This window comes from Lepidochelys kempii, chromosome 12, assembly GCF_965140265.1.
Source record: "Lepidochelys kempii isolate rLepKem1 chromosome 12, rLepKem1.hap2, whole genome shotgun sequence".
Taxonomy (NCBI): domain Eukaryota; kingdom Metazoa; phylum Chordata; order Testudines; family Cheloniidae; genus Lepidochelys; species Lepidochelys kempii.
In genome coordinates, this window is record NC_133267.1 from 16,822,771 (window position 1) to 16,838,700 (window position 15,930).

Consider the following 15,930-nt stretch of genomic DNA (forward strand, 5'->3'; position numbering starts at 1 on the left):
TTTGTTTTATTTTAAGCTATGAGCTGTAGGAAGGTTTTTAGCCACAGAGTCAGGCCCCTTTCGTCATGATTAGTTAGGAAGGGGTCTGGGGTTTTTGGGGTGGAATTTTTAGAGAGCAGAAGGTCTTTGAAACATTCCACTGATTGGTGCTCCTTTGAAACATTTCTGTCCACAGAGAGAAGGGATTCCCCCTTTGAAACATTTGCCAGCATTGGGGAGTCTACCCAGGAGTATATCAAAAAATGTCTGTAGTTCTTGCAGTCTCTGTACTCCTTACCTCCTGTTGTGCTGACCTGACCATGTTTCAAGTGTTTCCCCTATTCCCCCACCAACCACTGCCTCTGATGTGCAGTCTCTATTAGATGCCTAGAAGGATGGCATGCTAAGCAACTGGCTCCAACGGTGGAGGAAGAGAACATCCATGACAACAGCAAAAATCACAGAAAGCTCTTAACAGATCTTTCTCCTACGGCTGAGGGAGCAGTAGGACACTTGAATATTCAATAGTTTGGCCACTGATAGGTCCTTGTGCCACGTTTGTGGCAAAGCATTCCCTCTAGATTTGTCTCTCATTTATTTATTTATTTATTTATTTATTTTGGATTTTACTAGTCTAAGATAAGGTGTCCAGTAAACATATTAATTTTTATAAGTACACACACAAATATACAGACCAATCATCTCTGTGTATTCTTCCCAGTCCCTCCCAATCAGTTACGTATATGATGATCAGCATTCTTCTGGCAAACTATTTTGAGAGCCATAGAGTGTAACAATGGGCAGATTATTGTAAACTAGGATGGTCTCCAGAACCTGTACTTAATTTGTATTGGGGAATACATAAAGCAGGAGGCCCAGTTTATTCATTTTACAGCTGTAGGGGACAATAGTGGCAGTTGTATTGAAATAGCTTTGTGGTCTGTATCTTGGACTGCTTTATAGACTTAGGGCTTGTCTACACTTATCGGGGGATCGATGTGTGGCAATAGATGCATCGGCGGTCAATTTAGCAGGTCTAGTGAAGATCCACTAAATTGACTGCAGATCACTCTCCCATCAACTCCTGAACTCCACCTGAACGAGAAGCACAAGGGGGGGTTGACGGGAGAGCGTCTCCCGTTGACATAGTGTAGTGTGGACCCCGCGGTAAGTAGATCTAAGTACGCTGACTTCAGCTACGTTATTCATAGAGCTGAAGTTGCGTAACTTAGATTGATCTCCCCCCGTAGTGTAGACAAGGCCTTAGCATCCTCTGGCTTGGATGATGGGGAACTACCAAATTACCTAATTGTAATGATGAACGAGGCAAAAAGAAATTTCAGTGCAAAAAACAAATGGATGTTGCTGAGCAATGAGCTGCAGTGTGTTTTTAATGATATTTTTGATTCAGGTAACACAGGATCCCAAACATCTGTATAACCTAATCTGTGATAAAATGCCACTGATCCCTCCTGAATATTGTGTTTCAAGTTGTGGAATTTTTTTGCCAGAAACACAGACACATACAGAATGTATATCATCTACATTTTTTCTGTAAATTGACACAAGTATTCTAAATAAAACCATGACCAAAAATAAGAATAATTAGTGTAACAAATTTGAGGCCAAACCCAAAGAACTCAGATAATGCACAGACTTTAAAAGGCAGCAGTGTGAGGAAAGTTGTTTTCACATGTAAAAGAACTATTAATTGATAGACCACTAAATCACAGAGATAACATCAAGAAAGCAGTTAAAAGATTTGAGATTTCACAGTCAGAATGTATCTCAGAACCTTTTGGAGCATGAATCTCTTTATTATAGTTTTCATTGATTCAGCTAATAACATAACTGTCCAGCCCAGGTATTTGTATGGATGTAAAGCTAGTTATGGTTTTATACTGCTGCCCATCACTGTACTATCTGAGTATATGTATTCATTGTTAATACAAATACAGAGCTTCCACACTTTACAAATGGCATCTGCATAGGTGGAAGTATTTGCCATATGCATTTCCTTCTAGGATACAAAGACATTTCTGTTGTTAGGGCCTGATCCTGGGAAGTGCTGAGTCCTCTCAACTCTCATTGACTTGGGAGCTGAGGATAGTCAGCAATTTCAGAATAGAGATCTTAATACAATAATGTATGTTAAAGGAAGGCATTAATTCTGTTTAAATGTTCTATTTTTCTTATGCACTGTTAGTTAAACATGCGGCTTGAATTCTCAGTTATTTAAATTTGCAAAATTTTGAAAGGTGCTTCTTGGTAAATAAAATTCCTTTCCATCCAGTCATGACATTGTGTCAAATGACTGAGACAAAACTGTCTGATTCTTGAGAGGGAAACCCTACAGGCCTTTGGCCAGGTATTCGGATTTGTCTACACTTACAGTGCTGCAGCAGCGCAGTTGCAGTGCTAAGTGAAGATGCTACCTACAATGAAAGGAGAGCCTGTCCCGTCGGCATAGGGACTTCACCTCTCCAAGAGGCAGTAGCTATGTTGATGGGAGAAGCCCTCCCATCTACACCAGATGTTGGCGTTAGGTCGGTATAACTGCATTGCTCAGGGGTGTGGATTTTCCACACCTGTGAGCAACGTAGTTATACCAGCATGGGTTTGTAGTGTAGCCCAGTGCTGAATTAAAATGTATACATGGTAGCAATGATGATAACACTGGAACACAGTGTCTTTGTAATAGCTTTCAAGTGTTAAGGCAAATAAAAAATGTGCCAGATTGTTTTTGAAGCATTAAATGCAAATGATCAATGATAACATATTTCTGGACTTAGCGGTTGAATGTGTGAATTATTTATGAACACATTAAGAATTCAAAATATATTTGTAAAACTTGCATATTTTTAAAGCATATTTTAAGTGTTGCTCTTTTAATGCACAGTTGCAAGCACAACCCTTATACATTAATGTAGTATTTGCTTTAAGCAGCTAATTCTTTGTGGATTTCTTTTAATTAATAAGTAGTACTGGAATCACACGTTAAGGTAGCTGTCTACTATTTAAAGTTGGTTTTAGAAAGGAAAAACTGGTATACAAACCTTTATGAGCTACATGCATTCTGTTCAGAAATGCGTATTTGGGCCTTGATCCTCATTTGTGCTTTGCCTATATAAACCTCTGGGTGTGCATGGCATACTGTTGCCCTGAGTGGGGCTCTATGCCTGTGTAGGCATCTGTCTGCATGGAACTTGTTGCAGGATTGAGAGTCTTAGAATGCAATATGTATTATATCTATAAGCCTAAATGTAATTGTTGGCCTACCTAAAGCGCTTGTTTTGAGTTTTACATTAGTTCTCTGTTGTTGTTAATAATAATAAATAATGATTCATGTAGATACTTAAATAACACAATGGTGAGCGTGGTACATATGTACTAGGAGGATATAGCACTGTAAATGTACACCACTGATAATTAAACTACAGTATTAATAATTAATAGTGTAGTTTCATTCAGGGCCAGAGCTCAAACTCCCATTGACTTAAGCAGGAAATGTCGGGCCCTAATAGAATCCAATATCTAGTTGGCTTCCTATTTTAAAATGGTCTTCATAATTGTACATTTTAGCCCTCTCTTTTTTCTGCCACATGGAAAATTTGTTGCCAGAAATACTAATAGCTTTGTCATCCAGATACACAGTGTAGCTATGTTTCAGAGTAGCAGCCGTGTTAGTCTGTATTCGCAAAAAGAACAGGAGTACTTGTGGCACCTTAGAGACTAATAAATTTATTTGAGCATAAGCTTTCCTGAGCTACAGCTCACTTCATCGGAATTAAGCTATGGTCTCTTACAATTGTTATCTATGCATATTTGTCCCTAGAAATTACTCTATTTCATGAAAATGTATTTTGTTTTGCTTGTTTATCTACCAGGAAAGAAATAGTGTTTTCCTTAATATATTCATTCGTATATTCCTTTTGCATTTTTTTGTTTCATTTACACCTTGCATAATAGTAGTTCAGTTTTCACTGACATTTTTATAGCTGCTATGACAACATTCCTGTTTTGCATGATACATGCATAATCGTCTGTGATCACAGTTTTATATTGCTTTCATTCTCTCTTAACCGTGTTAAGAATCCTTTTTGCCCTTCAACCCAATTTTCATATGCAGTTATGATTAAACTCGTTTAAACATTTTCCTGGTAGTTTCATATTTATTCATAAAGAGGAGCAGTTGATAAAACACCTTTTCTGTAATCAGTCTGAGTTTTAAGTCTGATGTGTCTTCAAAGTTATCATTAGCAAGCATCTCAATCAATTCACAGTCTTTCAACATCTGTTAACTAGTGTGGCAAAAATGTCTCTTTCCAGTAAACTTTCATGTGTGTAAACTGTGATATTTTGATGCTGTAACTTGTTCTTCACTTTAGTGGTATTGTTAACCTTGAAAATTATTGTATTTTCAAAAACAACAACAACAACAACAACCCTCCCCCCAAATAAAAAAAACCACCAGAATTGTATTTAGCAGTCTGCAGAGATATTTTCTGCCTGCTTCTTGGATTATTTGTACATGTGTGGGCAAATATCTATGAATATAAGTGCACACAGTCTTCACAGAGTCCCTCTCCACCAACCCTGAAGTTGGAAAAGAAGGTAAGTTCTCACCATATGAAATTTTGGTTCTACCTATGGGTGGCAAAATTACTCAACTCTTTCCCACTATAAAGGTCAGCACCTCAGTTTCCAATCAGACCTTTCTACCTTTCTCCTGATTTAAAAAAAAAAAAACAAAGAATCAGAATCTTCCTATAAACAAAGCTCCATCATTTTCAGGTCTGTTCTTCAGACTTTTCTAGAGTGATGCTGCAAAGATATCTTTTGCTCTTTACATGAATTTGTTTATTTCCTCACATTTGAATCCTGCTGCTTTGAATTGTACAGAGTTTTGCCTTCAATGGCACCATTGCTTGCTTAAGAAATTAACCAATTTACTAAATAATTGAGGTCCTAAACAATAACAAAATGATTTCTTTAAAGCGTGGCATCTGACAGTATAATTGTATATGAGATATTTGATTTCCCTTGTCATGAAGGATTTCACTTTGAAGTTATATTTTCTCTATTAAAATGTTTTTCATATAGTTTTCTTTTTTATTAGGAAAGCTTATAGACTCTGCATCACTTTTGGATAAAGATGCTGAAAAGAACCAATTTTTTAGACTAAATTAAAACTGAATTAAACTTCATTATCTCTAAACAGTGAAGAAATTAAGAATTAAAGATAGCATTCATCAACAGGATGAATACTTAAAAAACAAAAAAATAACCCTAAAACTTGACATTAGGTTCCCTGTAATCAGTTCGTGCTACCACTAATTGCATATGAGCAAGAATGATCTAATCAAAGGGGATAACCTGTTCCTGTGAGAAGATTGTCATTTCTGTCATCATAAAGTATGTAGAGAAGATTGTAGAGGTCCTAGAACAGCAGCAGTTGCATTCTCTCTTCGATATAAAGGAGCCATATTGTACACCATCACATCTACAGGTTCCACTGGTTGTTTATACTGTAATTCTATGTACAGCTTTTGAATCTTCTTTGTCCCTGTAGCTTTGTACCAATTCTGTCTTGAAATCTAGGTGTTTATGATGTTTTAACAGGCAGGTTGCTGTTAACAGGCAACTAATGCTTTTTCTTGGAGAAAGAAGATTTCCCTGTTCTTCAAGTCTTGCCAAACCAGTGGTGCAGTTTTTAATGCCTTTTCATCCAAAGCTGCAAGGAAATCAGCTACCATTTCTGTTTCTGCACTAGCAAGATATCTGGGCTTACCTAAAAACAAACAAACGGGGTGGGAGGCAAAGCAGTGCATATTTGGGAAAATTTAACATCTTTGGCCAAAGTTATAAAAAGTCCATGCACCATTCATTTTATCTCTTTGGGGAGGTGTGGACACTGTTCCAGTCTACCCTGTCATTGGACAGTGGGAAGAGAAAGTGCACAGTACTAGAAAGGTAGATCTAAGTCCCTTTCTTACTAATAAGAACACTGATAAACAACACTTACTAATAAAAAACATGTACGTGGTTTTAAGTACCTGCACTCACTGACTTCAGAGGGAGCTGCAAGTGCTCAGCACTTCTGATGATCAGGTCCAAAACGTTTCCTTACTTCCTTCTCCTGTTATGGAAAACATCTGTATTTGAATAAGAGGGTTATCAAGTTATGTACACTGAAACTTGTCTGATCATCCAATGGACAAATGAGAATTTTTGCCTATTAGATATAGGTCCAAATTCATTTTCAATGTAACTCCATTTACTTCAAAGGGATACAGTTGGTGCATTGCCTTTAAATAAGGATCAAATTAAATGGCAGTGCAAATCTTGGGGAGACTTTAACCTGGTCCTTTAAGTGAAGAGACTGCCCATTACAAATGGTCATTAGAGCAAATTTCATTGATACGCGTCATACTTGATTAGCAAATCAGGTCAAGTATAATTTCCCTCTCCTTCCTGAGGGACAAAAATATTATTGTCATATCCTCCTGAGTAATCGGACTACTTTCTTTCCTGATCATTCTTTAGTGTAGAGAGAAACTTTTCAACAGCAAGAATTTCATTCACATTATTCTGACCTCTGAAGAACATTTTAATTCTTTTAAATTCTACTGTGTGTTTCAGAACACCTTTGACTCATCATTTTCTGTCAAGTTCTTGGTGCAGAGAGAACCAATTGCCTCTGCGGTAGGTACCATACATGTTTGGTCACTTACATTTTGGATTTTTGTAGCGGAAACTTTGTGGGTCAACTTATTAGTAATTTTGGCAACTTTCTGGCCTCTTTAAGGAATCAAGAAATCTCTACTTCATGTTCTTCTCTCTTTAGATTATTCCAGATTGAGATGTATGTATTGTTCGAGTTTTGAATTGGCAGGTTCAATTCCTTTACATTTGCTTTACTAAAAAATTTATTTTTTGTGGCCCTGTCTCTAAGCAGGAAGGTTCTAACAATTGCCTCTGTGTCTTCAGTTGAACTTTGAGAGAGAAGATTTTAGTTTCATTATCAGACTTTCCTAAGGTAATATCAGATTTTAAATGAACCAGTTGATCTATCATAATCAATCTACATTTCTTTAGAGACAGTTTTCATTCTTTGTCAGGCAAAACATTGACTCTTACCTTGGACTAATGATGCTATTTTACAACTCAAAAGCATTATTTGTCATATTTTATTGGCTAGGGAAAGACACAATGCATCCAAATACTACAGTTTCCAGGTGGATCAAGGCCTATGCAAGAATACTTCGAACAACAGGATCTTGAGTCTCTCCAAACTGCATGAAGCTTTATTCTGCTGGGAGTTGTAAGCAATTCTCAGATGGAATGTAACTTTTGGAAAATTAAAGAGTAGCAACTGAGTCAAACGTACATATTTTTCCTACCCGCCATAAACTTGTATTAACTTCTGCAGAAAATGCACTTTCAGTCATAGGATCTGTCAGATACTATAGTCATTTTAAGGTAAGGGACTATTGCCTGCTTCTATTGTCAATTACATTTCTATATGGTGAGGACTGAACTTCTTTTCCGACTCCTAGATTGGTGAAGAGGGGAGGTATGAAAAAGAATGATTACTTATTAGTAATGGTGTTTTCCATAGTCCTCCTCTTCACCAACACACTTTCTCCTGCCTACCCTGAATCTCTTTCCTCTTTGTTTTGTTGTGTTGCAATTAACCCATGCACTGGGGGTAAATGAGGTGCTGACCTCACGGGGAAGAGTTGAGTCTTTTTACCTCCTGTTTCCTGTAGGTGCAGCCCAAACCCCATATGGTGAGACGTTACCTTCTTTTCCAGCTCCTGCACTGATGGAGAGGAGGACTATGAAAAATGTCACTGCAGGTAGGAAATAAAGTATACGCTGAACTTTATATATGTATAAACAGTTAGGTACTGTAGTAAATATAACCACACTCAGAAGTTAACCCTGCCTTTAGATGTGTTGTCTTGTGTATGCTCACCCATACCTATCAAAGAATAAGATCAGTGGCTTTGAATATAATGTCGTTGTATAATTCTAAAACTAATTGTTGTAAAATTGTAAAAATTGTTGTTTTTCATTCAGTTATACCAGAGTAAATCCATCGACTCTAGGTTTTACTCCAGAATAACCAAATGCAGTTTTGCTCCATGTGTTAGATGATCAGTATCAGCTAGTATCAACAGCATGTCATTTGTTACAGCTTGTTTTATCTATCCCATTGCTAGATCATCTACTCAGGCATTATTGATGTTAAACAAAACAACCACATTAACTTCAGCTCTAATCAGAAGATAAAGAAATCTACTGGGGGGAAAACCCTTTAAATTGTTGGGGGAAAGCTATCATTTTCAGACTTTAAAGCCAGCATCAGCTACCAAGTGAGAGCTGAAAATTTAATGACTTGATAGTTTCATTTAAAGTTGACACAATACTATCCCCCTCCCCAGTCCTTCCTTTGCTAAGTAAACATGCACGTGAGTGAATAAAGGCTAACACTAGTGACTGTATGTTTAATCAGACCAAATAACTTCTAGACAGATTTCAGCACGACACCGAGTAAGGGAGTCTTAAGCCTTAGTGTCACAATCATCAGCTGTCTAAAAATCAAAAGCTACGTGTGCTAAAAACACTTCAGCAAAAAATCTCGAGACTCCTAACACTTGCAGGTGTGCACATTGGGTTGCATCGGATTTCATATCTGCCTGTGTGCCTTCTGTCTGGGCTGCTGTTAATGTAAGTTAGTTCTCACTGGTGAAACGCTGTTTGCATGCTGTTCCTCTCCGATCAGGTTTAATGTCATTTAGGGCTTGTTTCTTGTGTAACAAGGCTGGAATTTCTTGTTTCAGTTCCTGTTTGCAGTGTGTGTTAGCTCAGCCTCTTACTCCTTTGCCAAGCTGGCAGAGCATGGGGGTTGACTTCCTGTGCAGATGATGTAAAAGTGATTCTGTGATTCTTCCTCTGCAGCCATTGGGAGATAAAAGCCAGGACAGTGGGGATTGTAAAGAGGGAGCCAAATTATATGTATAATATTAAAGTGAGTGCATTTGTGGTTTTGCTGTTCTCCAGGGTTTTTTACAAGTAGAAAAACATGAATTAGCATTTTACATTTCCATATATTGACTGGCAAAATAGCCTCCTCTCAATTAAGACCTATAGCTTTTTGGGATATATGCAACAATTTTATAAAATATTTACAGCAAGATTTGCATTTTACACAGTATTACAATTTTTCTTGTGTTTTAGCAGAAAGGGCTGAGGCCTAAGAGAGGAAATGCATTCCATGTATCAAGAAGAGAACTAAAACTGGATTGCTAGCATTCAGCAGTAGAAATGTCCAGGGTTGATTATTTTTTCCAGTAATTTCTAAGGTTGATTTTGCCAACCAGCTATTTGTTATATCCTCTTTAAGGACCATGTTCCCTATGCAGATCTATTATTTTCCCTTTAAAGCTGGCTTTGGAAGAGACTGTTTTTAGCTTTGTGTTAGACAGATAAGTAGAACATTCACTTCCCCCCCCCCTCCATGTAAATGCGTGCTGTAAAGAACATAGCTATTTCCTGGATAATTTGCAGTTGTATATTTTATGTTAATTTCACCGAAAATATTGCACCCCTGCCAGGTTTAGTAGAGGCTCACTGTGATATGAATAATTTCTAGCGAATCATTTTTTTTCTTCATTTAAGATTTGGCACCTTTTTAAGATTTTAATAATAGCAACAAGGAGGAAGATTCAGAACAAGTGAAACGTTAGAGCCAAAGAAACTCACGTTGAGCGCTAATGTAAAATAGCAAGAATAATTACATGGAAAACAGTTTCCACAGATGTTTTTCCTTGTAATGTAATAACTATTTACTAAACTGTTTATTTTAGGCCCTTGGTTTACAATAAAATATTTATACGTGCTCTGCTGTAATAAAAAAATATTGACAAAATACTATAGAGATTTTTTAAAAAGACAATTAGTATTTCTCTGTCTAGAAAGTGAACACAACAAAAGTTGTATGTGCCATTTTTCGTGTACAGTATTTTGAGAGGTTTGGTAAAATAACTGTCACTAGCTGGAGTACTCACCTTGAACTAACAGATAAGAAATTGGTGTGTATAAAAATTAAGCCACAACATATTGCAGAATACGAAGGCTAGCACTCTAAGGACTGAGGAGAAGTATGTCCCTTCCTTTTAATAGAAAAACATAATCTTGCCCTTGGAGTGTTAAATAATAAAGCTACCTCCCATAAAAGTAACATCTGTCTATATTACGAACAAGATTAAAGTTTAAGATGATAAACCATAAATATTTTATAATCTTTGTATATAAATGCATATATGTATTAATACTCTAATACAATAAAGAATATTGGAATATTTAGACGTATTGCTTCATCTTGTCTGCACCAGATTTATAACATGATTAATTCAAAAGGTTATTAGCATACATTTACCCTGTGTATACATTTATGTACAGTGAATATATATTTATGCATGATAATATTAAAAAGCACTACAGAACCTAATAGGCTTGTATACATAAATATATAGCATAAATTAATCATGTTTTCAAACTTCCATGATCTTGCCTATTAAAACCTTTAACATGTTAGTATTTCTTAATGTGTAATATCTTGCCTCCCTATTTCACCTTGAAGAAAAACGTTTTTTTCTTAGAAATGCTTTCCCATCCTTTAATTATCTAAAGCATATCATAAGATCAGTGGTCCATTGTATATAGAAAAGTAACTTTTTGTGGGGGAGGTGAGGAGGGCAAAAAACAAGTCCAGAACATCACCATCTCTTTGTGGAGTGAAGATGGGCCCCAGACATCAGTTTAGATCTAAACAGCACCAAACTTTGGAGAGAAATGGAATCCAAACTCAGAGTCAGATTTTGTGGTTGACTTTTAAAACAAACTTGGACACCACAATTTGGGGAACAGGAAGGATTCAAAATCTGGAACTCACTCCAAATTTGGCAGCTCATTCTCCATTTTCAAGTAGATCATTCCCTTACATTTCTGTCTTAGTATATGGGTGAACTTTAGAATTGGAGAAGAAGCTATATGGCTTGCAGAAGCCTTGTAAAATCATCTTGAACTTTAAAATATACTTGCTAGCCCTTTTTCTTGGCCATTGTTGTTTATGAAAAAAATAAAGATACTTTATTGTCCTATTTAAAAATTATTCATTCTGGGTGAATGAGCAAGCAGAATTTTGTCAGGTTGTGTTACAGAGTGCACAAAAATAAATAGTGTAGAGCAGAAAACTGCAAGCTTGAGAACCAAAACTGAACAAAAGAGGGAGCTAAGAAATCTAAAATGCTCAGTTTTAAGACAGGATAATCATGGTTAACAGATGTCTCCAAATTCTCTGTTTTGTTATAGACATTTTTTTCCATGGCTGTTTTATACACACACACCCCTATATTTAAGGGGTGTGTGTACCAGCATATTGTGCCATTCATCCTATATATGAAGACATCTCTCGTTCTCCCACGTCCCTTCTCCCAAATATCTGCACTGTGGAATTTAATCAGAACTGCTTTGTAATAAGTGCATACTTACGATTTCTTAATAAGGTTATTTTTATCAGAGGAAAATAAATAATGCAATTGGCTAATCAGTGCAGTATTTTTAGTAGAGTAGAACAAAGTTTAGTTCTTGGCTATTAGCCTTTTGGTACCTTCCTGCTCAAGGAACGTTGATACACTGAGGAATGTTGCCACGTTATGCAATTTTTTAAAAAATGCAACTCCTTTTGAGTCTTCAGGCAGCAGTAGGGTACAAAGTTAGTGTTAAAGCAAACAAAGGAATTTGAGCTTAGAAATCAGTATTACTGTGCACATACCAATTTTTTTCCCAAGGACTCTGTTATTGTGTAAACTGATGATTTTGTTTTTAAATTATATTCTGAAAGGTGTTGACACCCAGAATTGTCTAGGAAGTACTTTAATACCTATGTAATATTAGTTTGCTAGTTCAAGAAGTGGAGTGGTTACAAGTGTGGCAGTTTTGGTTGGAGTTCACGATTGACCCCTTGTTGATTTCTGAGGTGCTGGAGGTATTAGTAAATTATTACATGTTTCCTAATTTGTAAATTTAGTTTAAATTAAAGTAAATTAGCCAATTCTCTTCCCCAGTATCTTTGTAAAGGCCATTTACTGTTTATCGCAGTAGAAGTCATTATCCTTGTCAGTGATTTTGGAAATGGAATACATCTGATTCAGCTGCACGGGTGTGAATCACCTATGTAATTGAGGGCAAAATTGGACCTTCTCTCTTTCTCTGAGATATCAACTTGCAATCTAAGGACTTGTCTACATGGGGAGTTATTCCTAATTACCTGTTCCTGAATAAATCCATGTGAGGACACACTTGTTATAGAATAAGTTCCTTGTTCTGAATTAGTTTAATCCATTTATAAAGGATTAAACTAATTCAGAATAAGGCACTCTTCTTCTGGACTAAGAGCATCCACACATGGAGTTAATCAGGAATAGGTAACTCACTTTAAATTCACTGTCTATTTTGGTCCAGATTCATTCCATGTGACAAGCCCTGAAATGTTATATTAAGGTATCTGTAGCTTCCTCTTAGGTACAGGTTAAAATTCTTCTCAGTAGATCTTGACTGGTATTTTGCACTCTCTCAGTGCATAGATCTCTCATTAACCTGAGTGGGAGTTTTGTGTTCGTACATAAAGCAGAAACGTGGGAGGTGAGATCCACCATGCAGCACCGAGTGGATATTAGGAACTTGCCACTTAAATCAGACAACATTATCGATGTGCAGTGTGGAAAAATTGCACATAAGGGGTTGGATAAAGGAATATTGCAGGAAAACCCGTCTAAAAGAGGACTTTGTGGAAAGAATAGATTTTTCTGAAGGACGCGTGGCGTGCGTTATAATGGAGACATTCTCATATAAAATTCACCTAGTATCCTTACCATACTTATGAACATAATGAATAAACTGGCAAACGGCATTATTTTAATAAACTGTTGGCTGTTAGCTCCTCTTACATTTTATCAGAAAATGAGTTCAGAGGAGTGGATTTTGCCGAAGAAGCGATCTCCAGTTTTCTCTTGGAACTATACTTCTAGAATTTGTAAAGGTTTATGTCTTTAACAACTCACATTTTCATTTTAGTTTTTCATTTGCTGCTGTGGATTTGTATTCATTTTGCAGCATTCACTGAAATTGATCCAGCCCTTTTATATAATTTGCCAGCATGAAATATTACTTCAAAGATAAGCTTTGTTATTAAATGCTTAATCTTGAACACTTGTCTTATTTGGTACGAATGATCTTTGAGAACTAGGTAAAGAGAAGTGTACTACTGTGGTTTTAAAGCGTCTGTAACTGGAAGAGCCCAAGTTAGTTTACAAAGGTTGGCCTCTCCTCATTTTGCTATCGCAGCAGCTGGACGTCATTAAGCGCTAGCGTTAATTATTGGGAGACTGTTTGTTCCGTATGTGTGCAGAAACACTTGGGGTAACGCACAAAAAAAGGTCACCTTGAAATGGAAGCTTATAGGAAAAAAGTAAAAAGGACCAGGACTGCCACTGATTTCAAAACATTTCTTACTCCAAGCTGATTTCTGAAAATGAGGAGAGAACACTGCAGCGTGGCCATAAGGAATTTTTTTAACTGCTTGGTATTTGTTTGATGGGGCTGAGGAGGGTGCTAGACTAATGTGCCCTGGATTAATGCAAGTGAAAGACATTAATGTTGTGTTTTCTGTAATTTGTGTGTGTGAATATTCCCTTTTTATCCTCTAGAGCTTTCAGGCCATGTACTGTATGGTTCGAGGAGGAGTTATTAATAACTGCATAAACTGTAAATAGATTCTGTAGAGAAAGCCTGTTAGGGGAAAACTGTTTAGGGGGATGAATGTCACAAAGAACAGCATGAAACACGTGGCAGCTTAAAACAAGTATTCCTTGGAACTGTTGTCTCTCAGAGCTGGTGACATTCAGGCAAAGTGGGCTAAATTCAGCTCTGACGAAAGCAGGTGTAATTATATCCAGCCCGGTGTGCTTTCACCCACTTGCATCAAAGCTCAGTTTAGTCCTGTATACCTGGATAATTGTTAAACAAAAATAAGGTGGGGAGCACCGAGGGAAAGGGAACGTGAGATTGGAGGAGAATTAGGTTATTACATTTCCTCCTTAATTCTTCATCAGGGCTGCTGCCTGTATTTTCTACAGAAAAATCAATGCATTCTGATTCTGTAATTTCCCATGGTGCCTCACTCAGAGCACAGTGTGCCATGGGAGGTGACATATCCGGTCATGGCAGCTTGAACTATTTTTCCAGTGAAAGAATTCATTGGAATTTCACAACCTTTGCATGCTTTTGTGAAAACACTCATTTGTGTTTGCGCCAACCCGCTAATGGCGGATGCCGGGGTTTGTGAATCCCACCTACATTCGGTGCTCGTTATGGCATGGAATGTGCCGTTAATAATGCATCTGTGAAACTCAGCTGTGAGGGAGCCAAGTAATTATCCCACCGTAGCGTTCTCTGCTTCAGTGTCATCACAACTGGGGCTTCATTAAAAGTCCTAACAGTAGAGATGTTGTGTGGTGCAGCCTGTATATATATTTTTTCATTTAAATTATCAGCAATGCCATGGCTCAGAGGTAATTTGACTTTTTGAAACCGTAGAGCCCCTGTGAATTTCCTTCCTCCTCTCCCTCTCGCTGCCGCACCAGCTGATCAGCCCCAGAAGAACAAAAGGTTTATCTGAAGCTATGAAGCATATATTCACCAGCTTCTGGCGTAGAGATAAAAAAAAATCAAAGTACTCCATTGAACATGTTAATACTGAGCAAAATGCACACAGCCAGACACTAAACCTTTACAGGGATTTAGGCATTTGAAAAGTGATACTCTGATCAGGTCTAGAGTTAGTTTCCTTAGCACAGAGTAAGCAGTATCGTAAAATAATATTGTTTTTTTAAATCAATGGAAAGCCTAACGTTTCCCCCCTCCCCTTTTGTTTTATTGCTTTGTCTGGTTTCTGTCAGGCAGGTAGTCACAAACTCTTGGGTAAAGGGGAGGTATTTTACTTTTCTGATACCGCATTCCTCCAGTAGAATATACAGTATGAACCTCCTGAATAAAAATAAATACAAGATAGCAGAATACAAGAAATACAAGAAAGGATTGGTGGCTTCTTACAGCTCTCTAAGAGAGTTGGGACCGTTTTAAAAATGATTAGTCTGGTTACTTTCTTCTTTCTCTTCTACCAGCTTTCTTTCCCTAGTTGCTCTCCTCTTGTTTTGTCATCTTCATCTTTTTCTTTGCGAGAGTCCAGCGCTTTTACAGTAGCCTGGGATTCTTGTCAGTGGGAATCAGGATCAGGCCTTTAGTATGCTACAGATAAACCTATTCTGAGTTGTCTCTGGCATAAATCTACCAGCTTGGTGAACTTTGGAGATCCTGACCTGTGTTTGCATCCTACCTGACTACAACAGCAAACCCAATGCTGTTTTGTTCAAAGGTTGATTAAACAAAGAAATAAAGAAAGTGTTAGTTTTATCTTCTAATCTGCAGAACTCTGGTCTAGATGTTGCAGTCTTACGAATGGCCACGCTGGGTCAGACCAATATCCTGTTCTCTGATACTGGCCAGTGCCAGATGCTTCATAGGGTATGAACAGATCAGGGCAATTATCAAGTGAGTCATCCCCTGTCATCAATTCCCAGCTTCTGGCAGTTAGAAGTTTAGGGGTTGCATCTCTGACCATGGGGTTGCGTCCCTGACCATCTTGGCTAATAGCCATTGGTGGATGTATCCTCCGTGAACGTATCTAATTCTGGTTTGAACCCAGTTATATTTTTGGCCTTCACAACAACCCCAGCAACAGGTTCCACAGACTGACTGTGCGTTGTGTGAAGAAATATGTCCGTTTGTGTGTTTTAAACCTTTTACCTATAAATGTCATTG

At 37.3% G+C, this 15,930-nt stretch overlaps 1 protein-coding gene across 12 annotated transcripts in view; it reads left to right on the forward strand.

Moving 5' to 3' along the window:
- Nucleotides 1–15,930, forward strand: part of ZNF423 (zinc finger protein 423) — a 334,537-nt gene that overhangs the window by 227,887 nt on the left and 90,720 nt on the right. For 8 of the 12 annotated variants that reach the window (XM_073307686.1, XM_073307692.1, XM_073307691.1 and 5 more), the window contains one exon: nt 7,752–7,841. The exons of 3 other annotated variants lie outside the window; for them this stretch is intronic. In XM_073307686.1, the coding sequence (XP_073163787.1) occupies nt 7,752–7,841 (90 nt within the window). The remainder of the gene's footprint in view (nt 1–7,751; nt 7,842–15,930) is intronic. One more of the 12 variants, XM_073307690.1, reaches the window with a different exon arrangement.